General features: G+C 44.3%; 3 protein-coding genes across 3 annotated transcripts; all 3 read left to right on the top strand.

The window, feature by feature from the left end:
* The first annotated feature begins 1,046 nt into the window (after nucleotides 1-1,046).
* LOC472619 (fatty acid-binding protein 5) lies at nucleotides 1,047-1,530 on the top strand. Its single transcript, XM_009454639.5, has one exon. It carries the CDS (start codon nucleotides 1,123-1,125, stop codon nucleotides 1,528-1,530), a length of 408 nt encoding a protein of 135 aa, XP_009452914.2. The 5' UTR covers nucleotides 1,047-1,122.
* Nucleotides 1,531-2,726: 1,196 nt separating this feature from the next.
* On the top strand, nucleotides 2,727-5,860 carry CCT8L2 (chaperonin containing TCP1 subunit 8 like 2). Its single transcript, XM_525513.8, has one exon. The coding sequence runs from the start codon at nucleotides 4,061-4,063 to the stop codon at nucleotides 5,732-5,734; it is 1,674 nt and encodes a 557-aa protein (XP_525513.5). The 5' UTR covers nucleotides 2,727-4,060; the 3' UTR covers nucleotides 5,735-5,860.
* A 4,762-nt stretch (nucleotides 5,861-10,622) lies between these two features.
* On the top strand, nucleotides 10,623-18,807 carry LOC744497 (calcium-activated potassium channel subunit beta-3-like). Its single transcript, XM_063808438.1, has 4 exons — nucleotides 10,623-10,666; nucleotides 13,918-14,116; nucleotides 15,335-15,811; nucleotides 18,575-18,807. The coding sequence occupies exons 1-3, from the start codon at nucleotides 10,623-10,625 to the stop codon at nucleotides 15,722-15,724; spliced, it is 633 nt and encodes a 210-aa protein (XP_063664508.1). The 3' UTR covers nucleotides 15,725-15,811; nucleotides 18,575-18,807.
* Nucleotides 18,808-19,862: the final 1,055 nt, after the last annotated feature.

The raw sequence follows: 19,862 nt of genomic DNA, 5'->3' as shown, positions 1-19,862 counted from the left end.
TGCCCTCCCTGAGAATGGCTGTGTCCCCCTAAATGCTTCTGCCAACCTCGTGCTTTCCCCACTCACAGCTCTCATTGCCTGTAATGAAAGTGCCCAGATTAATGTCTGTATCATCCCTAAACCCAGCGAAGATGGCAGTAGTTATCTGCCTTATTTCCCCTATTCAACAGCAGCTCAGTGAACAGTTGTAGGGTAACTGAAATGAATATGAAAATGTAGGTTAGGTGTTAGAAAAAGAGCTAAGAGGATCCTTTATAGGAGTGTTTATTTTATTTTATTTTTTGAGACAGGGTCTCACTCTGTCACCCAGGCTGGAGTGCAATGGCACAATCTCAGCTCACTGCAACTTCCACCTTCAGGGCTCAAGCAATCCTCCCACCTCAGCCTCCCAAGTAGCTGACTACAGGCACACACCACCACGGCCGGCTATTGTTTTGTATTTTTAGTAGAGACAGGGGTCTTGTCATATTGCCCAAGCTGGTCTTGAATGCCTGAACTCCACCTGGCTCAGGCCTCCCAAAGTGCTGGGATTATAGGCTCGAGCCATGGCCACTGGCCAGTAGTGTTTATTTTATTTATTATTTATTTATTTATATTATTTATTTATTTATTTTTTGAGACTGAGTCTCGCTGTATTGCCCAGGCTGGAGTATAGTGGCGCAATCTTGGCTCACTGCAATGTCCACCTCCCAGGTTCAAGAGATTCTCGTGCCTTAGCCTCCCGAGTAGCTGGGATAACAGGCACCCACCATCACACCTGCCTAATGTGTTTATTTTTTCAAAAAAGAAACTGTATCTTTAGAGAAAATGTATACATGCATACTTTGCTACATTTTTGTTGATTGTTACATTTTACATTTGTATAACAATACAGGCAAGTCATCTTTGCACTCATAACCACATCTTTTATGGAACATCAAGCCTACTCTGAGGTACAGGCTTTCAGAAGCCTGAATTTGGAGGACCATGCCTGATCCAAAGGGAGTCTCCAGAATCAAAAGTGCTCAAAATAATCATTCATGGTTCTCAGACCAAATAAGATCTCCTTAGAAACATTTCTCGACAGCACGCTGCCACGCCGACGCAGACCCCGCTCTGCACGCCAGCCCCCCTGCACCCACCATGGCCACAGTTCAGCAGCTGGAAGGAAGGTGGCGCCTGGTGGACAGCGAAGGTTTTGATGAATACATGAAGGAGCTAGGAGTGGGAATAGCTTTGCGAGAAATGGGCGCAATGGCCAAGCCAGATTGTATCATCACTTGTGATGGCAAAAACCTCACCATAAAAACTGAGAGCACTTTGAAAACAACACAGTTTTCTTGTACGCTGGGAGAGAAGTTTGAAGAAACCACAGCTGATAGCAGAAAAACTCAGACTGTGTGCAACTTTACAGATGGTGCATTGGTTCAGCATCAGGAGTGGGATGGGAAGGAAAGCACAATAACAAGAACACTGAAAGATGGGAAATTAGTGGTGGAGCGTGTCATGAACCATGTTGCCTGTACTCGGATCTATGAAAAAGTACAATAAAGATTCCATCATCACTTTGGACAGCAGTTAACTAAGAGAATGACCAAGCTCAGTTCAATGAGCAAATCTCCATACCATTTCTTTCTTTCTTTTTTTTTTTCATTACTGTGTTCAATTATCTTTATCACAAACATTTTACATGCAGCTATTTCAAAGTGTGTTGGATTCATTAGGATCATCCCTTTGGTTAATAAATGAATGCGTTTCTGCTTAAAAAAAAAAAGAAAAAAAGAAACATTTCTCAGGCCGGGCACAGTGGCTCACAGACCAGGCACAGTGGCACACGCCTGTAATCCCAGCACTTTTGGGAGGCCGAGGCGGGTGGAAACCCTGAGGTCAGGAGTTTGAGACCAGCCTGACTAACATGGAGAAACCCTGTCTCTACTAAAAATACAAAATTAGCCGGGCATGGTGGCACATGGCTACTCAGTCCCAGCTACTCAGGAGGCTGAGGCAAGAGAATTGCTTGAACCCGGGAGGCAGAGGCTGCGGTGAGCCGAGGGTGAGCCGAGATTGCGCCATTGTACTCCAGCCTGGGGGACAAGAGCGAAACTCTGAAACTCCATGTCCAAACAAAAAAAGAAACATTTCTCTGAGCCAAGATAATGTTGAGGAGGAAATGATTACAGAATAGCATATATGTATCATGATCTTAGGTAAAATGGTGTAAATCTATAATTATGTATGCATACAATATGTGCAAAGTAGTAGTAATGTTCATCAAGTTGTAAACAGTGGTTATCTCTGGACTAGGATTCCAAATGACCTTTTCCCTATTTTTTTTGAGACAAGTCTCACTCTGTTGCCCTAGCTGGAATGCAATGGTGCAATCATGGCTCACTGAAACCTCAACCTCCTGAGCTTAAGCAATCCTCCCGCCTCAGCCTCCCAACGTGCAGGGATTACATGCATGAGCCACCACGCCCAGACTAAATATGTGTTAAACTAAAGCAGAAGCATCATTACCCGAGTAGGCTCTATAGGAGGAAAGAGGAGACAAGTGAGGAAAGGAGAGAGAATGAAAAAAAGAGACTTAAATTGTAAGCATTGAAGGTTAGGATGGGAAGGCAATTTGCATTTAAACCTCAGGACCCCATTTAGGCTTCTACCTCCCTGACCACTGGGAGGCTGGTTGCTTTTCACCCCTCTGGGTTCACTTCTATTTGTCTGTGAGCTGTCAGCGTCCTTCCCCCCTTGTCTTGCCCTGCCTCTGCCAGGGAGGCAGAGTTGGGAGTCATGGCACAGGCATGCACGCTGTGCAGCCTCCCACACCTGCACCCTGAAAGACCAACAGACACCCTAAGAAACCTGATACACAAGCACAAACTGATAAGATACCCAAAAAGGCAAAGGCAGACAGCAAAACATGGCTAATATTACACAGTACTGCAAGAGAAAGTAACACCAAAACAAAACAAAACACAGACATCATCTCTCAGTTCCTTCTCAAATAAAAAAAAAGGCCAGGTGCAGTGGCTCACACCTGTAATCCCAGCACTTTTGGAGGCCGAGGTGGGCGGATCACTTGAGGCCAGGAGTTCGAGACTAACCTGGCCAACCATGGCCAACATGGTGAAACCCCCCTATCTCTACTAAAAATACAAAAAATTAGCCGGGCATGGTGGCTGGCGCCTGTAATCCCAGCTACTGAGAGGCTGAGGCAGGAGAACTGCTTGAACCTGGGAGGTGGAGGTTGCAGTGAGCTAAGATTGTACCACTGCACTCCAGCCTGGGCAACAGAGTGTGACTCGGTCTCAAAAAAAAAAAAAAAAAAAAAAGGGTGGGTGAGGTGGTGGCTCATACCTGTAGTCCTAGCACTTTGGGAGGCCAAGGTGGAAGGCTCTCTTGAGGCTAGGAATTCGAGACCTGCCTGCACAACATACAGAAACCCTGTCTCTACAAAAAATAAAAAAACTAGCTAGGTGTGGTGGTGTGCGCCTGTAGTCCCAGGTACTTGGGAACCTGAGCAGGAGGACTGCTTGAGACCAGGGAGCTGGGCCTGCAGTGAACCATGGTTATGCCCCTGCACTCCAGATAGGGTGAAGTGGGTAGCTTTTCACTTGATCTCCTCCTCATTGTCTCTTATGTTTAAACAAGTCTCAGACCTGGTGCAGAGGTGCATGTACCTCCATTGCTGGACAAGGCCTGACTTTTGCCTGCTGGTAGGGCCTCCTCAGTTCTAACCAGCCTTCTGTGACCTCATTCTCTATCCTGGTTCCATTTTCCACTTTGTGACTTCATCAGTTAAAGATCCCATTTCAGCCATCAAGGTTGAGAGGCCCCAAGACCCAGTTCCTTTACAGAATCAACCCTGGGGTGGCTTTAGGACTGTGCTCTTTGGAGCTCATCCTTGGACCCACAGTGGAGCGCTGGTCCGTGCTGATGTCTTCAGATACCAATCAATGGGCATTTGGCTCCTTGCTTCCACTGACCTCTTGAGTACTTTCAACGATTGGTGTCAGGGGTGCCCCAGCTGCTGTTTCTAGAGCATCTCTGCAACCCACGGTGGCCTCTCCTCTCTCTGCGGGCCATGGACAGCACAGTCCCTTCAGCCCTGGAGCTGCCCCAGCGGCTGGCACTGAACCCAAGGGAGAGCCCGAGGAGTCCAGAAGAGGAGGAGCCCCACCTGCTGAGCAGCTTGGCTGCAGTCCAGACCCTGGCCAGTGTCATCCGGCCTTGCTATGGCCCCCACGGCCGGCAGAAGTTCCTGGTGACCATGAAAGGAGAAACAGTGTGCACGGGGTGTGCCACTGCCATCCTCAGGGCCCTGGAGCTGGAGCACCCAGCAGCATGGCTCCTCCGGGAAGCAGGCCAAACCCAGGCAGAGAATAGTGGGGACGGCACAGCCTTCGTGGTTCTGCTGACGGAAGCCTTGCTGGAACAGGCAGAGCAGCTGCTGAAGGCCGGCCTGCCTCGCCCACAGCTCCGGGAGGCCTACGCCACGGCCACTGCAGAGGTCCTGGCCACACTGCCCTCCCTGGCCATCCAATCTCTGGGGCCTTTGGAAGATCCATCCTGGGCCCTCCATTCTGTGATGAATACCCACACCCTGTCCCCCATGGACCACTTGACCAAGCTGGTGGCCCACGCCTGCTGGGCTATCAAGGAACTAGACGGCAGCTTCAAGCCTGAGCGTGTTGGGGTGTGCGCGCTGCACGGGGGGACACTGGAGGATTCCTGCCTCCTCCCGGGGTTAGCAATATCTGGGAAGCTCTGTGGGCAAATGGCCGCAGTGTTAAGTGGTGCCAGGGTGGCTCTCTTTGCTTGCCCCTTTGGTCCTGCCCATCCAAATGCACCAGCAATGGCCCGTCTTTCTAGTCCTGCTGATCTAGCTCAATTTAGTAAAGGAAGCGATCAATTACTAGAAAAGCAAGTAGGCCAGCTAGCAGCTGCAGGAATTAATGTGGCAGTGGTGTTGGGGGACGTCGACGAGGAGACCCTCACACTGGCGGACAAGTATGGCATCGTGGTAATTCAAGCTAGGTCTCGGATGGAGATCATTTACCTGAGTGAGGTGTTGGACACACCTCTGCTGCCTCGTCTGCTCCCTCCCCAGAGGCCAGGCAAGTGCCAGAGGGTTTACAGGCAGGAGCTGGGAGATGGTTTGGCTGTGGTATTTGAATGGGAATGTACAGGCACACCTGCCCTCACTGTGGTTCTCAGGGGAGCCACCACCCAGGAGCTGCGGAGTGCAGAGCAGGCCGTCTACCACGGCATTGATGCCTATTTCCAGCTATGTCAAGATCCCAGACTGATTCCAGGAGCTGGGGCCACAGAAATGGCTTTGGCAAAAATGCTTTCTGATAAAGGAAGCAGATTGGAAGGGCCCAGTGGGCCTGCATTCCTAGCATTTGCCTGGGCCCTGAAGTATCTTCCTAAAACCTTGGCAGAGAATGCAGGCTTAGCTGTCTCAGACGTGATGGCAGAAATGAGTGGAGTGCACCAAGGTGGGAACCTCCTAATGGGTGTGGGAGCTGAAGGGATAATAAATGTGGCCCAGGAAGGGGTGTGGGACACCCTAATAGTCAAAGCCCAAGGATTTCGAGCAGTGGCTGAGGTGGTGCTACAGCTCGTGACTGTAGATGAAATCGTAGTGGCCAAGAAAAGTCCCACACATCAGCAGATCTGGAATCCTGACTCTAAGAAGACAAAGAAACACCCACCTCCTATGGAAACAAAAAAAATCCTTGGATTGAATAACTAGTGATACCCTCAATAAAACAGGGATTGCCAAGAAGGGAACAATCACCCCAAAAATGAATGTTTGCCTTTATTCCATGTTTGGTACTTGATTCACTTTCTTTAAATAAAAACATGAAGGAACATAAAATTTCTTTTCATGCGCTTAGTTCCTTTCCAGTTCTCGACTTTTTTTGATTTTTTTTGAGAGACGGAGTCTTGCTCTGTTGCCCAGGCTGGTGTGCAGTGGCGTGATCTTGGCTCACTGCAACCTCCGCCTCCCAGGTTCAAGCGATTTTCCTGCCTCAGCCTCCTGAATAGCTGAGACTACAGGTGCGTGCCACCACGCCCAGCTATTTTTTGTATTTTTAGTAGAGATGCGGTTTCACCATATTGACCAGGCTGGTCTCGAACTCCTGACCTCATGATCCTCCCGCCTCAGCCTCCCAAAGTGCTGGGATTACAGGCGAGAGCCATGGTGCCCAGCCAGTTCTTGACCTTTTCATTTTGTGTTTCTATCAGATGCTCTTCCTTTCCTATGATAAGAGCAGGATTCAATTCTATTAAGATTTTTAAACTGAGTACCTATGTGGGCTTTGGGCGTGCAAAGCACAGTGCAGCAATCTCTTCCCAACTATTTGAGCATTCCCTGCATGATATTCTGACATATATGGACTTATGTCTAGATGTCACTTTAGGAGTCTGAAAACATCAGTTGCAGCTTACAAGAGTGGTCAGTCCTTCCCGTTGTGGTTATTTGAAAAAAAAGAAGGGACTATCATCTTAAAGCACACAGAGAGAGAGAGAGCAGGAGAAGGAGCTGCTGTGGTGGCAGGCAGAAATGTAATTAAAAAAAAAAATCCTTGCCTGGCAAAGTGGCTCATGCTTATAATTCCTGCACTTTGGGAGGCTGAGACAGGAAGATCGCTTGAGTCCAGGAGTTCAAGACCAGCCTGGACAACATAGTAAGACCCTGTCTCTACAAAAATAAAAATTAAAAAAAATTAGCCAGGTGTGGGCCAGGCATGGTGGCTCAAGCCTTTAATCCCAGCACTTTGGGAGCCCAAGGTGGGCGGATCACCTGAGGTCAGGAGTTCAAGACCAGCCTGGCCAACGTGGAGAAACCCCATCTCTACTAAAAATACAAAAAAGTAGCCAGATGTGGTGGCACATGCCTGTAATCCCAGCTACTTGAGAGGCTGAGGCAGGAGAATTGCTTGAACCCGGGAGGCAGAGGTTGTGGTGAGCTGAGATGACGCCATTGTACCCCAGCCTGGGCAACAAGAGCAAAACTCTGCCTCAAAAAAAAAAAAAAAAAAAAATTAGTCAGGCTTGGTGATGCATACCTGTAGTCCCAGCTACTCAGGAGGCTGAGTGGGAGGATCACTTAAGCCCAGGAGATCGAGGTTGCAGTGAGCTGTGATTGTGCCACTGCACTCCAGCCTAAGAGACAGAGCAAGACCCTGTCTCAACAAAACAAAACAAAACAAAACAAAACAAAACCAGCAAACATCCTTGGCATAGATAGCAGAAGATAAGAACACATACCTTAGGACTATACTAAGGTTGTTGTGTAGGTGAGGAGAAAGCTGAGGGTAAGGGGAAGGGCTAGGATTGGACAACCTTGGGCATTAAAGAAGGGGTTTGAGCAGAGCTGAGTGGGTTCGGCACCTAATACCCAAAGCTTTTTCCACTTTTTTAACATCCAAGTTACTCTAGGAAAAATCAGAACCTATGGGACAGAATCTAGGAGATAAGAAGGTACAATCTTTTAGAATCATAAACGTAAAAAAGCTTTAGGCATATGCAGAGAGAATGAGACTCAAGAAACCATTGTCTTATAGCACACATATTAGCCGCAACACAGCAAAACAAAATTTTATTTATTTATTTATTTTGAGACAGAGTCTTGCTCTGTCACCCAGGCATAGTGACTGGTGTGGCCCAGGCACCAGTACGGCAGTGCAGTCTCAGCTCACTGCAACCTCTGCCTCCTGGGCTCAAATGATTCTCCTGCCTCAGCCTCCTGAGTAGCTGGAACTACAGGTGTCCACCACCATGCCTGGCTAACTTTTGTATTTTTAGTAGAGACGGGGTTTTGCCATGTTGGTCAAGGTGGTCTCAAACTTTGGACTTAAGGTGATCCACCTGCCTCGGCCTCCCCAAATGCTGAGATTACAGGTGTGTCCCACCCCAATTTGCTATATCTTGATTTTGTCTAGAATCTAAGTATCCTCTTTAATGTCATCTTTAAGTGTCCTTTTTTTTTTTTTTTTTTTGAGATGGAGTCTCACTCGCCCAGGCTAGAGTGCAGTGGCATGATCTTGGCTCACTGCATCCACCTCCTGGGTTCAAGTGATTCTCCTGCCTCAGCCTCCCAGTAGCTGGGATTACAGGGGCCCGCCACTAAGCCAGACTAATTTTTTTGATTTTTTTTTTTTGAGATGACATCTCACTCTGTCACCCAGCCTGGAGTGCAGTGGCGTGATCTCGGCTCACTGCAACCTCCACCTCCCGGGTTCAAGAGATTCTTCTGTCTCAGCCTCCTGAGTAGCTGGGACCACAGGCGTGCGCCACCATGCCCGGATCATTTTTGTATTTTTAGTAGAGACAGGGTCTCACCATAATGGCCAGGCTGGTCTTGAACTCCTGACCTCGTGATCCACCCACCTCAGCCTCCCAAAGTGCTGGGATTACAGGCATGAGCCACTGCGCCCAGCCAATTTTTTTGAATTTTTTGTAGAGATGGGGTTTCACCATGTTGGCCAGGCTGGTCTCGAACCCCTGACCTCAAATGATTCACCCGCCTCGACCTCCCAAAGTGCTGGGATTACAGGCATGAACCACTGACCCCAGCATAAGTGTCCTCTTTAGTTGTCAAAACATATGACTCAAACATCAAGTTGGTTTTTTTCTCCTACTGACTATGGAGAAGTTGACCAGAATTTGACCTGAATTTGGCCAGATCCCGATTCTTCTTCTGAGGTTACAGGATCAAGTTCTCCTAGCATGCTAGGTCTCAATACTCAAAGGCTTTGTCTTTGGAGTTGGCTACATATTTCTCTTCCAAGATGAGCTGTTTGCTTCAATTCCAGAAGCTGTTGAATTTCAGAAATGACAATTCCTGGAGTACATTTTCTTTCTTTTTTTTTTTTTTTTGAGATGGAGTTTCACTCTTGTTGCCCAGGCTGGAGTGCAATGGCATAATCTCGGCTCGCCGCAACCTCCGCCTCCCAGGTTCAAGCGATTCCCCTGCCTCAGCCTCCCTAGTAGCTGGGATTACAGGCATGTGCCACCACGCCCAGCTAATTTTGTATTTTTAGTAGAGACGGGGTTTCTCCATGTTGGTCAGGCTGGTCTTGAACTCCCGACCTCAGGTGATCCGCCCGCCTCGGCCTCCCAAAGTGCTGGGATTACAGGCGTGAGCCACTGGGCCCGGCCATTCCCGGAGTACGTTTTCTACAAGAACTTGTAGCTGGTGGACTCATCCCAGACCCCTTCCAGCTTTGTGACACTGCTTTACTGTGCTCCAGGTTGATCTAGCAACCAGAGAACAATAGCCACAATCCGGAGAAGATGGGAGGAAAATGAGAACTGAGTCCTGGGAAATGAAGGAGATGAGAGGCTGACTTGGATAGTGGAGGCTGGGACTGAGCCTTGGGAACTGCTCATCCATTTGGGCTATACGTAGGCCAGTCATGGTGGCTCATTACCTCTAATCCCAGTAGTTTGGAAGGCCAAGGCAGGCAGATCGCTCGAGGTTAGGAGTTTGAGACCAGCCTGGACAGCACACTGATACCCCTTTTCTACAAAAAAATGAATAAATTACCCAGGTGTGGGGGCGTGCACCTGTAGTCCCACTTACTCGGAAGGCTGAGGCAAGAAAATCTCTTGAACCCAGGAGGCGGAGGTTGCAGTGAGCCGAGATGGTGCCACTGCACTCCAGCCTGGGCAACAGAGCAAGACTCCATCTCAAAATAATAATAATAATAATAAATTAAAAAATAAAAATTAACTGGGCATGGTGGTGCACACCTGTAGTCCCAGCTACTGGGGGGCTGAGGTGGAAGGATTTCTTGAGCCCAGGAAGTCGAGGCTGCAGTGAGCAGTGATTGGTCCACTGCACTCCAGCCTGGGTGACAAAGTGAGACCCTTTCTCAAGAAAAAAAAAAAAAAAAGACTTCAATCTACAAAAACATTGGAGTTCTGATGAAGAGAAAAGGGTATCAATTCCAAACTGTGAAAAGAACTGTGAAGAGAAGATTGAAAACAAAACAACAGAAAAGAGTTGTCATAGTTTGCCAGTCCTTTCTCTACATGGGCCAGCCTCTTCTCATGTGTATTGAGTTGTTTCTCCAGAGTCTTTATTTATTTATTTATTTATTTTTGAGATGGAGTCTTGCTCTGTCACCCAGGCTGGAGTGTAGTGGTGTGATCCCAGCTCATCGCACCAGTAGACAGGTATGACAGATATTCCAAAAGTAGCTGAGTCACCTTTTCCCCTGAAACATCAAGCATCCCCACCCCCACCCCCACCCCCCCGCTGCAGGCTAAAGATCCTCTTTCCTAACTAAGGAGGAAGAGGAAGAAGGTTAGGGTAAGAATGAGGGAGATGGTGGTAGAACTTCTGAGACGGATGCTACTTACCTCCCAGTGGGTTCCAAGGAGTGAGATGGGGGAAAGGACAATTAGAATCCTCAACAAAGTTTGGGGGTCTGAGAACAGAGGAGATTCTCTGCTTCCAATCTGGAACCCTGGGGCCCCGAGGAGTTCCCTGTGCCAATAGGGCAGCAGAGCTGTAGAGCAGGAATGGCTGAGGCCTTGGGCGGAGATTGGCCCCGGGTAGTTGATGGGATGTTCGAGGTGCCGAGCAGCCTCAGAGAACAGCCAGGGTCCCCCATGAAGCAGCAATCATGAAGCCCCTGAACCTTAGGGCATTTCAAGGTCATGAGAAAAGGTAGGATTGTAAACTTTAGCTGAGGCTTGAGAAAGACAGAAAATGACCTCAGACCACAGGACACCAAGATGCTGCATCAGCCCGTGGACTGGAGGCTAATTGTCGGGTGAATGAGAGAAGGAGGTGAAGGAGAAGATCAAGAATGGACTTGGTTGAGGTTTGGGCTGATCAGGAAAAATCATAGAAGGCCAAAGTTTACCTGGAATTGACTGGATTAAGTATTTTACCATCAGGCAGAAAAAGGGGGCTAGAAATAGAAATACTGAGATGATTTAGTTATAAAAGCATAGCACGAACACTTCCCACACATTGGAGTGTAGGACTTAAGAATTTAAACTCTCGGCCTAGCGTGGTGGCTCATGCCTGTAATCCCAGCACTTTGGGAGGCCGGGGCAGGCAGATCACCTGAGGTCAGGAGTTTCAGATCAGCCTGGACAACATGGTGAAACCCTGTCTCTAATAAAAATACGAAAATTGTCCAGGTGTTTTGGTGGGTGCCTATAATCCCAGCTACTCAGGAGGCTAAAGCAGGAGAATCCCTTGAGCCTGGGAGGCAGAGGTTGCAGTGAGTCAAGACCCTGCCACTGCACTCCAGCCTGGGCAACAGAGCAAGACTCCGTATCAAAAAAGAATTTAAACTCTCTACAAATCTGAATTTTCTTTTTCTTTCTTTTTTTGTGTGGGGGGAACAGAGTTGCTCTTTCCCCCAGGCTGGAGTACAGTGGCACAATCTTGGCTCACTGTAACCTCCACCTCCTGGGTTCAAGTGATTCTCCTGTCTCAGCCTCCCGAGTAGCTGGGATTACAGGCACTTGCCACCATGCCTGGCTAATTTTTGTATTTTTAGTAGAGATGGGGTTTCACCATGTTGGCCAGGCTGGTCTTGAACTCCTGACCTCAAGTGATCCGCCTGCCTCTGCTTCCAAAAGTGCTGGGATTACAGGTGTGAGCCACCACACCTGGCCAAATGTGAATATTGAGTAAGGACTTCAGACACTGTCCTCTGTGTATTACCAACAGGGTTTGACACTAGTAATTGCAGCACCACATAAGAAAGACCAGACGCTGGTTAGCAAAACAATGGTAATCCTCTGCAATGCAGCACATGTTTGAGAAGCAATTTTATACAGTAGACAGGGTGGAAAAAATGACTCTTTGGAAGTTTTCTTCTAACACACAGAATGCACCAGCAAGGAAAGGTGGATCCTGGCAAGTTCAGGGGACATATGCCTCTCTATAGTGAAAAATATTTTCTTTCTTTCTTTTTTTAGGTGGAGTCTCCCTCTGTCGCCCAAGCTAGAGTGCAGAGGCGCAATCTCGGCTCACTGCAAGCTCTGTCTCCCAGGTTCACGCCATTCTCCTGCCTCAGCCACCAGAGTAACTGGGATTACAGGCCTCCGCCACCATGCCCGGCTAACTTTTTGTATTTTCAATAGAGACGGGGTTTCACCGTGTTAGCCAGGATGGTCTCGATCTCCTGACCTCATGATCCATCCGCCTCAGCCTCCCAAAGTACTGGGATTACAGACGTGAGCCACTGCGCCCGGCTGAAAAATATTTTCATATCCAGGTCAACATTCATTTCTTAAAACATCTTAACACATGTCCTCTGCCTCCTGTGTCCACAGACTCCAGAACCCTAGCTATTCCAGAGTCCCCCTTTCCTACTGTGGCTGCTCGCCTCTTGGCAGGCACCCCAAGTTCTGGACTAGTATTTCCCCTACAGAAGAGAACAAGATCAGCCAATCTCAGACTTCCCTATGCAGATGCAAAATATTATGTTTCCTATTTCATTCCTAGTCAGTCATTTTGATTGCAAACCTCCTTCGATTTCAATTTTATTACTGTAGGTTTCTTTTTGATGTTGTTGTTGTTGTTTGTTTTTTTTGAGACAGAGTCTTCCTCTGTCACCTAGGCTGGAGTAAAGTGGCACAATCTCAGCTCACTGCAACCTCTGCCTCCCGGGTTCAAGCGATTCTCCTGCCTTAGCCTCCTGAGTAGCTGGAATTATAGGCACCTGTCACCACGCCTGGCTAATATTTTTGTATTTTTAGTAGAGACAGGGTTTCACAATGTTGGTCAGGCTGGTCTCGAACTCCTGACCTCAGATAATCCACCCGCCTGGGCCTTCCAAGGTGTGGGATTACAGGCATGAGCCACCGCGCCTGGGCTAGTATCTGCCTGTTTCTTTTCTTTTTTTTTTTTTTTAAGACAGAGTCTTGCTCTGTCGCCCAGGCTGGAGAGCAGTGGTGCGATCTTGGCTCACTGCAACCTCAGCCTCCCAGGTTCAAGCGATTCTCCTGCCTCAGCCTCCCGAGTAGCTGGGACTACAGGCACGTGCCACCATGCCTGGCTAATTTTTTGTATTTTTAGTAGAGACCGTGTTTCATCATGTTAGCCAGGATGGTCTCAATCTCCTGACCTCATGATCTGCCTGCCTCGGCCTCCCAAAGTGCTGGGATTACAGGCATGAGCCACCGTGCCCAGCCTAGTATCTGCCTTTTAAGGCTTTATGAGGATTTGTCCAGAACTTCACACAGGAAGAGCTCAATACATGCTTATTATTCTTTTATTATTTTCATCAATATTATTAATCCTATGGTTGTGTACCACAGAACAAATATTTAAGCAATAACATCAAAATAATTTCAGAAAACTAAATGGGCTAGTTAATGTATTTTGTCGAACCTAAAACATCACCATTTGTGAGATTTTCCATTATTTTATTTACTTATTTATTTATTCTGTCACTATATTGGCCAGGCTGGTCTCGAGCTCCTGGGCTCAAGCGATCCTCCTATCTTGACCCTTCAAAGTGCTGGGATTACAGGCATAAGCCACTGCATCTGGGCATGTTCCATTATTTTACGGACTATTAAAGAAATGTTTTCAAATAATAGCAAGATGCCATTGATTGCAAAATACATATTGATTTTAGTTATATTAAAATGTAAATACTAAAGTGCACTTTAGAATTGATAAAATATAGTATTTGGGCCAGGTGCAGTGGCTCATGCCTGTAATCCCAGCACTTTGGGAGGCCAAGGTGGGCGGATCACTTGAGGTCAGGAGTTGGAGACGAGCCTGGCCAACACCCTGTCTCTACTAAAAATACAAAAATTAGCTGGACATGGCGGCTGAGCGCCTGTAATCCCAGCTAATTGTGTACATAAGCTCATAACCGCACCAAAATGTAGAACGAAATTTTCTAGTAAGTGAAGAACATTTTTCTTTTTTTTTTCAAATTGAAGCATTCGGAGAGAAGAATCAACCTGCACTGCCATCCACACAGATATCATGGACGACTGGCTGGACTGTGCCTTCACCTGTGGTGTGCACTGCCGCGGTCACGGGAAGTACTCGTGTCTTCGGGTGTTTGTGAACCTCACCCATTCAGCTCAGAAAGCTCTCCTACATTATAATGAAGAGGCTGTCCAGATAAATCCCAAGGTATTGTAAAGTTTAAAGAGTTCTTATGACAGCAACCCTTCCCTGCCAGACTGTCCCTAGCAGGGTACATAAATAACCCAGGGCTGTCTTTAGGGATAAATCTATTTTTTTTGGAGTGAACATTTTTATAGTGATCAAATCAGGATAAATGAAGCTTTCTTCTTGGTGGAGAAATGGGGTATATAGAAAGGAGAGAAATTATTCCAATTTCACAACTTGGTGTCTGGAATTTATAGGCTGAGCCAATGAGTAGTCATTTGTGGGGAGTCTTTCTTTTGGAGATTCCACTCCGCGCCATATAACATATGCTACAGTGTACTCACAGTCTCCCTTGAATCAAGCGAGTAATTTTTCTTACCAAATAAATGTAAAGACTATTTTTATTTTAATAAGTTACACAATGGGTTTGTATGATTTAACGAATTATAGAAATGATCCCTGAAAGTATAGTCTTTCATATGATTTAAAATTTATATTTATACCTAACTATAAAAGTTGAGTTGTGTTAGATTAGTTGACATGTTACACTTTACTGTCTTTAAGCATCAATTTCAATCCGATGACTTTTGTTTTCTATTTTGGATGCAATGATTTTTAAGATTTCAAACAGTTTGTAGGCCTTTAGCGCAGTACCTCAAGGACCTAATGGATATGGTAAAACCTCAAGCTTTTTTGAAAAAAGTCACCAGCTGACAGGGCTCCCTTCTCCACTGGTTCTGTCTCCCAGGAACCAAAGTCCAGGTGGGGCTCCCTGTCTGTGAGTCTAGAGCAAAAGCCTCAACGTGCTTTTCTTCAGGGTAATATTTTGCTACAGGAGATCAAGACAGAGACCACAGAGGCATTACTAGGCGTTGAAAGCTCATAGTAAGGCTCAATACATTTTTGTTCAGTGGACAAACGGATTCATACTGTCCAAGAGTCCAAGAACCTGCATGTAGGGAGGAGTCATATTCCTTATGAAGTTGGTCACTGACTCTCCTGCAATGTCATATAAACTAAGAATTCTCTTCCACATCCTTGCTTAATGACTGGAAATGGCCATTTCACTGTGGCCCTCCAATCAACCCTTTCCCATGAGCTATGTAATATTTTACCACCTTCTAGGATTGAAACTGCCCACTAATAACTTCAGCCTGAAGCTATTTCATAATTAAAAACTGTTAAGTATTTGGTATTGGTGACAGTGCCTTTATCTTTTTCCCTCTTCCATATTCCTAGTGCTTTTACACACCTAAGTGCCACCAAGATAGAAATGATTTGCTCAACAGTGCTCTGGACATAAAAGAATTCTTCGATCACAAAAATGGAACCCCCTTTTCATGCTTCTACAGTCCAGCCAGCCAATCTGAAGATGTCATTCTTCTAAAAAAGTATGACCAAATGGCTATCTTCCACTGTTTATTTTGGCCTTCACTGACTCTGCTAGGTGGTGCCCTGATTGTTGGCATGGTGAGATTAACGCAACACCTGTCCTTACTGTGTGAAAAATATAGCACTGTAGTCAGAGATGAGGTAGGTGGAAAACTACCTTATATAGAACAGCATCAGTTCAAACTGTGCAGTAGGAGGAGGAGCAAAGGAAGGAGCAGAGAAATCTTAAGACGGTGACCAAATTAAAGGGCTGGCCTTCAGATGTCTGTGATTTCTGCAACTGAGGACCTAATTATGCCTGTCTGCAAACTAACAATGTAAAAGGTAATAATTAAAGTATCATATTTTCATGTGGGAAAAAATTTAAAAGCCTCATTTTGTATTCTATTTATTTCTATAAATACTACAAATTAACCATCTTTTCTAATCCCAATCTCTTTCCAAATGAGCTAAGGGAGCACTTTTTTTCCTGTATAGCAAAATGAGTTCAAGATATTCTTTGCCTAATTTCAGCTCTAGCTAGAACCAGCCAATATGGAAATAAACAATGAGGGTATCTAACCTACTGAACACTGAACCATCAGCCTAACTCTATGCAATATAGTCATACTAAAATATTTCTCATAAAAAAGTTCTTAACAGTTCGTTCACTATACGAAGATAAAAATCTGGTAGAAAACTTAAGAAAACATGGACCTAACATATTTATTATAGTTTTTTTCTTTTTTTTCCTTTTTGAGATGGAGTTTTGCTCTTGTCGCCCAGGCTGGAGCACAGTGGCGCGATCTTGGCTCACTGCAACCTGTGCCTCCTGGGTTCAAGCAATTCTCCTGTTTCAGCTTCCTAAGTAGCTGGGATTACAGGTGTGCACCACCACACCCAGCTAATTTTTGTATTTTTAGTGTAGACAGGGTTTCACCATGTTGATCAGGCTGGTCTTGAACTCCTGACCTCAGGTGATTTGCCCGCCTCGGCCTCCCAAAGTGCTGGGATTACAGGCATGAGCCACTGCGCCTGGCCTTAGTTTGTTCTTTACCAGTCTAGACAGCAGAGGAAAGCTGCTGCCTAGAAAATTCACTAAGTTTAGAGTTACTAGTATTTAGCTTTGTCATGTACCATGTAATTTTTCTTTCAGTAACATTTTTCTAGTTAATGAAGCTTTTCATAAGCTCATTTCACTTTGTGCACGTTCTGGTGGGAAAAATGGGCCAGAAATAGGAAGAAGCTATACTGGATTTCAACGTTCATCTCAGATGATCCACATCGTATTAGGCTGGTGCAAAAGTAATTCCAGCGTTCGCTGTTAACTTTTAATGGCAAAAAACCACAGTTATTTTTGCATCAACCTAATAGAAAAGTCCCACATGGATAGTCAACAATTGTCTGTACTTTAATTAATGAATCAACCGTGGTTATTAAATGATGTCATAAGGCTCTCAACAAATGCTTTCCAGATTGATTAAGCCGAATCTGTGAGTGGAAAAGAGATTTTGGTCTGATTTTCCAAAGTGCCTCAAAGTATCTGTAAAATTGTATTATACTCAAAAATCTTAAATTATGGACAGTAGAATGAGACATTTGAAGCTACTTTTGTATGTAGATGTAATCAAACAAAAAACTGATTCTAAGTCAGTTTAATCCCTTTTAGCAGTTAATTTCAAGACACATATTACTAAATTAGCTGAATACAGCAATATTGACTTGATCAGTAATGAATAATCTTGGTGTTTTCCTTTCTAGTGTGCAATGGTGGAAAGAACATGTGTCTCAGAGTAGGATTTATTTGACTTTGTAGGCCATAATCACAACTTTGGGCAAGTAAGCTAACCTGTGTAAACCTTTCTTTTCTCATCTATAAAATGGGGATAACCTGTTCTTTCACGCAGTTATTTTATGGAATAAGCAAAGTAGGGCATGTGAAACACTTTAGCTTAGCTTCTAGCATCTAGTAGCGGTGCTCAAAAATGTTAGATCATTTATTTAACAATCTGCTAGGTTATAACATTCAGTGAGCCTTGGTACTTTTCATTGGACAGCTGGTATAGAGGCTAGGGATAGGGAACTGCAGTTCATTTTCCATGCCCCTACCCGAGTTCTCTTGGCTAAATGTGATACGTATTTAAGGCCCAGAACCTGCTGTTTAAAAGGTTGTGGTAAACTATTTTGTACACCAAAGACTTCTCTGTAATAAAGTATATAAGTACACATGAACATTTTATATGCACGCACATTTTAAATCATCTGCACACTGAGATTCTACACTTTTCTCAAGGGCACATCTCTATTCCGTTTCTTTGTAAATTTGACTTCTACCTAACAATATGCAATTGCTGGGATTTTTTTTCCCTAACAAATTCAAAACTGCTAATTTAAAATGTAACGTGTGTGTTTCAATTACCACAGTTTTCCATTTAGATAGGAGCTACCTGAATCATTCCAGCAAAGAGAGATATTATCCCTGGAGAACAAAGTCAATTCAAAATTATTTAAACCATTTGGCAAATAAATAAAATTTAAGTAATTATTTGCTTAATTGCTCAGAAATACCAAGTTGTTAATGCCTATGTGCATTAATGGTCAAAGAAAAGCCCACACTTACCTTTTGGAATGTTTATGAGAACTGAAAGCAAAACCAGTTTGCTTCTAGCCTAACTTCATTTCTAGGTTCTGATCTTCAAATGACTTGGAAAAAAGTCCACTTACCTATTGCATATACATACATACATACATACATACATACATACATACATACATATATGTATATACATATATTTCTTAAAATACAAGCTTATAATTCTTTATGCTTAAAGGAAGTAAATATTTAAACATACATTTCTTTAATATTCATCACTTTACTGGGGCAGAAAAATTGGCTTTTAAGGTATAATAGTTTCAGATTTTCAATCAAGTATTCTTAGTCATTACTGAAAAGAACTCAAATTCAGCTAAATTTTGATTTTAGCAACACTGGCTTGCTTTTCAAAAGGAATGGCAAAAGAGAATTATCACAGTTTTTTGCTTATGTAGTACACTAAGGATTGTTTGGACACAAGTCAAAGTAATTTTTCTTTTTTTTTTAATAAACAGCGTGATGTTACAGACTGCAGAGTTAAAGAAAAGCAGACATTGACAGTTTCTGATGAGCATAAACAGTAAGTGCAGTCACAGGCCAAACTTCTTGCTAGGAACAGACTGGGAAGAGGTCTTAAATTTAGTGATACTGTTATTATTCTGTATTCTCAATATAATAACACATGCATCTTGCTGTGTCAAATGCTTTCTGGGCCATCATTAAAAGGACATTAAAAACGTTTTTCTTCTAATGAATGCACTATACCACAGGACTTCAATTCACTGAATGACAAAATATAGAGAAATAAACTTGCTACAATTAATGGGGCCAAAAGGGTGGTTCGAATTTCTTGTTAAAGCGTCCAGGTGAACATCTGATGTGTTAGTAGTCTTCTTTTGGTAGTGCCACATTCCCCAAGGTATTAAAATGTTATGCCCCAAAAGGGTATATTCTTTTAGATTTTATTCAACCCAATTAGGTCTGAGGACTGAATCACACTGAAACCATTAACTTCATTTGAAACTCAAAACGTTTTTGAAATCAGATGAAGGCCAAGTTCTCCAACCACTCTTAGGAACATAAATTAAATTGAACAAGGGACTTTTAAAACTGAAATAAAAACAAAATTAAATAAAAATGAAATAAATAGATAATGATTTTGGAAATTCATACTAGAATTAAGTTTAGTCTAATTATATTTTAATATGAAGCAGTGAAGGTTTTCTGCCTCCTTGCTAACCTAGAAAAATTGACAAAAATAAGAATACCCAAAAGTATACATGGTTCTTAGCATAACCACAAAATTATTGTAGTGACAGATTAAATAAGGTTGCAGATAGATTCATAGACTTTAACTGGCTAACAAAATACATTTAAAAACCTTTTTCTGTACTTACCTACATGAGGAATGGAGTACACTGTTGGTAGAAAAATCATTTACCTAACTACTATATATGCACAAGGGACTAATTTTTTTTCTCCACTAAAACTCATATGTAGTTGTGTAAAAATTAAGTCAGAAAATTTCCTCATGGCTCACACCTGTCACTTTATGCTAACTAGCAAGGCTGGAATATCAACACACCTAAAATCAAGCAGAAGAAATGGTGCTGCACTAATAAAAAGGAGGTGCAAAACCTTAAGTGGAATAGGTGCATGAAGTTTATTTAAAGACTAACATCCCAACTTGGGAAACTCCTAATAAATTCTAAACTCTTCCGAATTTTAGAACCTTGATATTTCTTTACACCTTTTATAAAAGATGCCTCTTGACTAGGGCTAAGCAAGCAGTGTGTACACAAA

Source organism: Pan troglodytes, chromosome 23 (genome assembly GCF_028858775.2).
Source record: "Pan troglodytes isolate AG18354 chromosome 23, NHGRI_mPanTro3-v2.0_pri, whole genome shotgun sequence".
Classification (NCBI taxonomy): Eukaryota; Metazoa; Chordata; class Mammalia; order Primates; family Hominidae; genus Pan; species Pan troglodytes.
Note: the sequence above shows the minus strand (reverse complement) of the source record. Positions and strands in the feature narration are given on the sequence as shown.